The sequence below is a fragment of the Quercus robur genome, chromosome 9 (genome assembly GCF_932294415.1).
Source record: "Quercus robur chromosome 9, dhQueRobu3.1, whole genome shotgun sequence".
Lineage (NCBI taxonomy): Eukaryota > Viridiplantae > Streptophyta > Magnoliopsida > Fagales > Fagaceae > Quercus > Quercus robur.
The window spans coordinates 23686747-23694186 of record NC_065542.1 but is presented as its reverse complement, the minus strand read 5'-3'; the positions used below and the strand labels follow the sequence as shown (position 1 = coordinate 23694186).

Sequence of the window (7440 nt, the reverse complement as noted above, 5' to 3'; positions counted from 1 at the left end):
TTTGCATAATTTGACTAACTAGGTTAATCTGGTTGTGTTTTAAGGGGTCTAAAAACAAACAGTTTACCTTGAGGATAACTAGGTCAAATCCTCCGTAGGTTTTTACCTTGAAATGGTTCATTTCATTGGTTTTCATAGGTGATCATATCTGTGTGTTATATACTTTTCCGCTGTTTGCATGACACGATCTTTCACTAGCCTAGATCTCATAATTAATTTAAGTAATCACCTGTCTAATATATTTGGTTAAACAATCTGTTTTAAGGGGTCTAAACAAACAAACAATGACCAAATCATTAGTTCCCATTTTAGACGCTTTGATAGCTCATACCATTGTAGGCATGCTGCAATAAATGCCTATCCATTCTATCTATCCAAAAAAAAAAAAAATATGTGTAACCAAGCCGTAAATTTTGGTTATTACTTTGAATCTAGCTAGGTGCTACCTTAATAATTTTGGCGATTTTGTGAGAGACCTTGACGAAAGTGTCCTTCAAAAAAGAGATTCAGGTACCTCTTAAGGCACCTCTCTTTTTGGGTAAGTGGAATGGAGTCACCACTTATTTTTTTTTTATACAAAAAATGAGAAAAACTAAATACATGACTGAATTGTTCTCATCATTAATTGAATAAAATTTACATATCTGCAAAATTAAAAAGTTACATAGCTTTGGGTCCTAGTTACAATCTACCAAAATACATGGCTTTTTGTCCTAGTTGTTGTGAAATTTTAAAGTACTCGCAAGTGTACGAACCGTACCGAAGTATAGTTGGACAAGAACCAGGTCGAACCCACAGGGACTTGTATGAATGTAGGAAAATTAATTAAACCTTAACCAAATTAATCCTAATCTAATTTAAATAAAAATTGGTTGGTTGCAATAAAATAAACTAAGCAAATAATAAAATTAAGCAAATAATTAAACTAAGCAAAGATATAAAGCAATAAAAAGATGTAAACAATCAAGAGAAAGGAATTAAGGTTTTGGAATCCGCCTTGTAAGTCATATCAGCATATATTTATGATCATTAATTTTTCCCAACTTACTACATGATAATCTAGAAATCAATCTTGCTATCATGGAAAATATCATCATTAAAATCCTTATTTTAAAAATCAAAAGCATGTTCTTCTTCGCTTCTTAAGTATAAAACCAAATCATCAATTGTATCCGTAGCCAAACAAATCACAAGATATATCTAATTCTAAAAATCAAATCATAAATTGTATCCATTGACAGACAAATCACAAATTATATCCAATTTTATAGTTAAGAATTAATAAACCAAGCATTCAATTAATTAAGATAAATCCTAAATCATGAGAAAAACATGATTGAACTCATATCTAGAATCTCATCTTAGTCAATTGATATGAAGCAAGAACAATTTAAATCATTAAAGAACAACTATTGTGGGAAAAATCAAATCACATAAATATTATTGATAATCCTTAACAAGGTTTCATCCTCAACCCTAATTATAAATTTAGCTACTCATAGTAATTGAAAGAAAACACAAAAATAAAATACTAAACATTAAACTAGACAAATAAAATAAAACTAACTGTCATGGAAGAAAACCGAAGAAGTAGCCGCACTCTCTATACATTCAGCCCTCAGCCCTAGCACTAGCCTCAACCTCAGCCTCCCTGAATTTTGCCCTATAGAGCCCTTAAATAGGTCAAGGAATCCTATTACAAGTTGAATTCTCGTTTGGAGAAAATCCCAGATTTTTAGGCTTCACTTAACCGACTATTTTGGCCCATTTAACGTCAGAATTTGGACTTTTGGTAAACTACAAAGTTGTATCCCTTTAAGTTGACGTTCCAGCCCAACTTGAATCATCTCGATTGGACATTTGAGCCGAAAGTTATGCCAAAAATACTAACTGATGTGTAGTCTGGAATCCTAATCCGAATTGGACTTGGATTTGGAGCAAATTTCCTTTGATTCCTTGCTCCAATTGGACTTAAATTTAATTGGGTTGGTCTTTTCTTGAATTCATGCATGGCTGGATGTAAGTTGGCTTGATTCAATTGGCCTAGCCCCACTTTGCATGTAAAACCCTTGTTACCTACAACACAAATATATTATATAATTAGTCACAAAATAACATAAAAGTAAGGCTAAATATGTAGATATGTGAGTACTTTATTGTATATATTTCATGCACATCAAATACCCCCAAACCTACATTTTGCTAGTCCTCGAGCAAAACAGATAAAGAGTAAAACAAAACAAATAAATTAAAAAACAAAGAAAAAGGAAATCCTAACTAATCCACTTTCGCTGGAATTTTCGATTGCATTTAGCGTATGCAACAAACCTTTAAACCCCTAGCTTACACTAGTGGACGAGTTGTAGTCTCGTGAGAATGATTACTAAAAAAATAAATAAATAAACAAAACAAAGATTTTTTTTTTTTTTTTTCAATTGCCTTTTGCAAAGAGGATTAGTTCAAGTTCAAAAACACTACATATGCTAAAGAAATTTCTCATGCCATCAAAACTCAATGTGAGTGAAAAGTGGTAGCCAACCAAAACATACTCTTAGTTTTAGAATAAACTTGACTCGAATCTCTATTTGAAAGTATGTTTCAACTCAAATCTTTCCGGTGTTATCACTCAACAATTGAAATCACTCTGAAATGGGGTGTAACACTCTCAACAATATATGTGAGCGGAATAATGTAAGCAAAATCAAACACCTCACATATAAATCACATGAAAAACGCTTAATCAAGAAAGAACAAGTAGTCTCATGAAAGGATGCCAAAAATATTCATACCACACCTTTTTCTTCTCAGTCATATCAATATCTGAACTACACAATCTTCAAGATCAAATAAGGACTTTATTAGGACGTAATGTTAGGTAAAAGCAAAGGGAATGAAATAAAAATGGGTGAAGGTAAATAATAAGAAGTGTTTTCAAGATTTGTCGGAATGTCAACTCTTTTTGGAATTTCCATTCAACAATTTTTTTTTTTTTAACTCTTCTTCTTCAAAGCAGTACTCCTTCCTTACATTTCACTTCTCAAAATTTGATGAGAACCCTTTTTATTTTCTTCTTTTTGACACTTTTCCGTTTTTTTTTTGAATCTTTTTTTCTTCTTTGAATTCTCACACAAACCACCACATTGAAACAAACTGATCGAATTCCATCTTGAAACACTATGGATAAGGGATTTAAGAAAGAAAGGCTAATTAAAAGGCTCAATGGGGTGACTAGCGATATTGTATCAAAAAAAAGAAAAATACATATATGGCTCAAAGTAGACAAAAATGGCCTAATCTCATCTCTCAAAGACTAGTATAGTTCATTCAACATCAATGACTTCAAAAGATTCAAGTGTGGCATAAAATCATTTTTTCTTGGCCAAAAGAAAGAGCAATGAGACTACAACAAGGGAAACATGTTACGTACTTCCAAATGAACTTTAATCTATAAATAACCCTCCAAAAATAATGATTGGCTCAAAACTCATAGGGGTTATAGTCTCCACATTGTTATCATCAAGATTTTCTAATCATTTTTATCCTTCAACAACAAGTTGTGTCTGAGTGGCTATGTGCATGTGCAATGAATTGAGCATGAAAGCAATGAAATTCTTTAAGCAAGAGTAGTATAATGAACTCAAAACATAGACCTCAAGCTAGGCAAAAGTTTTTTGTTTTTTTTTTGTTTTAACACAACTAAACAAAACAAAATGATAGAAATCTATATAAATCCCCCCCAAACCTAAACCAAACATTGCCCTTAATGTTAAAAATGATACTCTCAAATATATGTCTTGAATGAAAAGAGAGCAAAATATGAATATGCAACATGAGAAACTCAAGTAGGAAAAGTAAGGTAAGGAGAAGGAGAGTACCTTAATCAAACTAATTGTTAAAAATTTTAATTTCTGTCAAATATCAGCTAGAACAAAAGAAAATAAAATGAAACAAGAAAATAAACACAAAGATTAATCTAAAACTAGAAAATAAACAAGAATTTTTTTTTTCTTTTTTTTTTTTTTGCAAAAAGATTTAACACAACTGGAGATTAATCCTGATAAACAGGACCATCCAAACCTCAACAACACCATGGAGATAAATAATGCATATTATGAATGGACTAGTCCAATGATATTGTAACTTACCTGGGTCAAAAACATGTTGAGAAGCTTTAGCAATCTCTTCCAAGTGAATTCTATGCATAACCACAAAGGGACTAATATCCTTAATATCAACAATTTTCCAACCTATAGCTTCCTTATGCTCTTGAGGTATACTTATCAACTGGTGTTCCCAAAAGTCATCCAACTTTGGTGGTTCTATAATAGATGGGAATGGGGATGAAGAAAGTGGGAAAGGGACCACTTTTGGCTGCCAGCTATCAATACTTAAGAGAGGAACAGAATCCAACAATGCATTGACCTCCTCAATTGATTTTTCAGTATCCAAATTGCAATCAAAACGGGTTAAGCAAGCCTTTGGGGGATCCTCACAACTTGATTGTAGGAAAGTATCATGGACTAGGCTCCCAATCATGTTAACCTCACATATATCCTCATTGTCTAGTACTTGCTTACTTATGTCAAAAATATTAAGCTCAACAGTCATATTCCCAAAAGAAATCTTCATCACACCACTCCGACAATTGATCAAAGCATTGGATGTGGCTAAGAAAGGGTGACCCAAAATGACATGGATTTGTGTACTGGCATTTAGAGCAGGCTTAGTGTCTAACACAACAAAATCAACAGGAAAATAGAACGCATCCACCTTAATCAGCACATCCTCAACAATACCTCTAGGGATTTTCACAGACCTATCAGCTAATTAAAGTGTCATGGTTGTGGGTTTCAACTCCCCTAAACCTAGCTGTAAGTATACTGAATATGGCATTAGGTTCACACTTGCCCCCAAATCTAGCAAAGCTCGCTCAATGAGATGATCCCCAATCCTGCATGAAATTGTAGGGGATCCTGGGTCCTTACATTTCACTGGATATTTATTCTGGATGATTGAACTGACTTGCTCGGTCAAAAATGCCTTTTTAGGGACATTTGTCTTTCTCTTCATTGTCACAAGATCTTTTAGAAACTTGGCATAAGTAGGAACTTGCTGAATTGCATCAAGAAATGGAATATTAATTTGCACTTGCTTAAAAACCTCTAAAATATCTCCAAATTGTGCACTTTTCTGAGGACTGATTAAACTTTGAGGGAATGGAGCTTTAGGAACAAACCTCCTATCAAGGGGAGAACTAAGATCCTGAATTGGAATTAAGGTTGAGTTGCCCTTCTTTTCTCTATGATCATCTTGTGAACTATGAGTTCCCTTTTCCTTTAACACAATATTTTCACCATCCTCCACTTCTGGCATTTTCACTTGATTATCAACTTGCTTACCAGACCTAAGGGTAGTAATAGACTGAACAGATTCATGTGCATGAGTAGAACTAGAAGAACCATTAATTGCATACTGCCCTTTTGGGTTAGGTATAGGTTGACTAGGAAACTTTCCTTTTTCCCTCTCTCCAACTTGGGTTGCTAACTGGCCAACTTGATTTTCCAACTTTGAAATAGCTTGAGTATTCAAATGGGTGGAACTTTTCATCTCTTGAATGGCTTGGCTAGTTGATTGCATGAAAGTTTTGAGAGGCTCCTCCAAAGATGGTTGTTGTCTTGGTGGTGCTACAAACTGAGGTGTTGATTGAGGAATGGGAGGATATGCTTGAGTAGGTGGACGAAATTGACTTTGTTGATGCACTTGTTGTCCACCTACATTTGTGGGAGGCTGATTTTGCCTCCATGAGAAATTAGGATGGTTCCTCCAATTTGGATTGTATGTCTTTGAAAATGGACTAGCAAGTGGTTTTCCATAATTATTCAATGCATTTGCTTGCTCAGTATAAAAATCAGGGTAACCAACTGTGGAAGGACACATTTGTGTTGTATGCATAGGACTTGCACAAATAGAGCATGTTTCACTTTGAATTTGATTGACAGAATTCATCCCTCTACCTAAAGCTAAAGCTTCAACCTTACGAGTGAGATTGTCCAAACTAGCTTTTATGTCTAAATCTTCACTAACTTCATACAATCCTCCTTTCTTAATTGCAGGGGCAGATCTCTCTCTACAATTGGAAAAATCCCATTGTTGTGAGCTTTCTGACAGATTCTCAAGAAATTTGTATGCCTCATCATCCCTAAGACTCAAAAATCCACCACCATTCATGGACTCAATCATGTTACGATTTGTCTGAGTCAAACCATTATAAAAATATTGTACTAGTCTCCATGTTTCAAAACCATGATGAGGACACTTTAAGATCAAGTCCTTAAATCTCTCCCAACTCTCATAAAATTTCTCTTGTTCATCCTGATAAAAATCTGCAATTTCTCTCCTCAAAGCATTGGTCTTGGCCATTGGGAAAAATTTAGAGAGGAATTTTGTGACCAACAATTCCCATGAAGTGATAGATCCAGGTGACAAAGAATTAAGCCATGCTTTTGCCTTATCCTTCAAGGAAAAAGGGAATAAACGCAAGCGAATAGAGTCATCAGTGAAATTCTGAAACTTACAAGTCGCACAAATCTCAAGAAAAGCCTTCACATGCATATAAGGATCTTCTCTATCCAATCCATGAAAAGTAGGAAGAAGGTGGATTATCTGTGGCTTTAACTCAAAATGTGCAGCAGTGGTTGCAGGCAATACTATGCAAGATGAAGGGTTGGTGGTTATGGGTGAGAACAACTCCCTAAGAGTTTTTGAATCATCTCCTGTTTCTCCCATTGTGGATGAATAATCAAAACTAACAAGACGATTTTCTTTATCACGTATCCAAGTCCTCATACACCAAGCACAAAGAAATAAAAAAAATTTTGTTTTTTTTTTTTTTTTTTCTATTTAAAAAAAAAAAACTACAACTAGTAGAAGGAAAAATTCATTTAAGACCTAATTTATTTTCCTAACCAAGTCCCCGGCAACGGCGCCAAAAACTTGTTGTGAAATTTTAAAGTACTCGCAAGTGTACGAACCGTACCGAAGTATAGTTGGACAAGAACGAGGTCGAACCCACAGGGACTTGTATGAATGTAGGAAAATTAATTAAACCTTAACCAAATTAATCCTAATCTAGTTTAAATAAAAATTGGTTGGTTGCAATAAAATAAACTAAGCAAATAATTAAACTAAGCAAAGATATAAAGCAATAAAAAGATGTAAACAATCAAGAGAAAGGAATTAAGGTTTTGGAATCCGCCTTGTAAGTCATATCAGCATATATTTATGATCATTAATTTTTCCCAACTTACTACATGATAATCTAGAAATCAATCTTGCTATCATGGAAAATATCATCATTAAAATCCTTATTTTAAAAATCAAAAGCATGTTCTTCTTCGCTTCTTAAGTATAAAACCAAATCATCAACTGTATCCGTAACCA

At 33.9% G+C, this 7440-nt stretch overlaps 1 protein-coding gene and 1 non-coding gene across 2 annotated transcripts; one reads left to right on the top strand and one right to left on the bottom strand.

The window, feature by feature from the left end:
* Positions 1-3911: 3911 nt before the first annotated feature.
* On the bottom strand, positions 3912-6786 carry LOC126700866 (uncharacterized). Its single transcript, XM_050399044.1, has 3 exons — positions 4905-6786; positions 4146-4823; positions 3912-3922 (listed from the first exon to the last, which is right to left on the bottom strand). The coding sequence occupies exons 1-3, from the start codon at positions 6784-6786 to the stop codon at positions 3912-3914; spliced, it is 2571 nt and encodes an 856-aa protein (XP_050255001.1).
* On the top strand, positions 6299-6407 carry LOC126701302 (small nucleolar RNA R71). Its single transcript, XR_007647283.1, has one exon. It is a non-coding gene; the product is annotated as a small nucleolar RNA R71 (small nucleolar RNA).
* Positions 6787-7440: the final 654 nt, after the last annotated feature.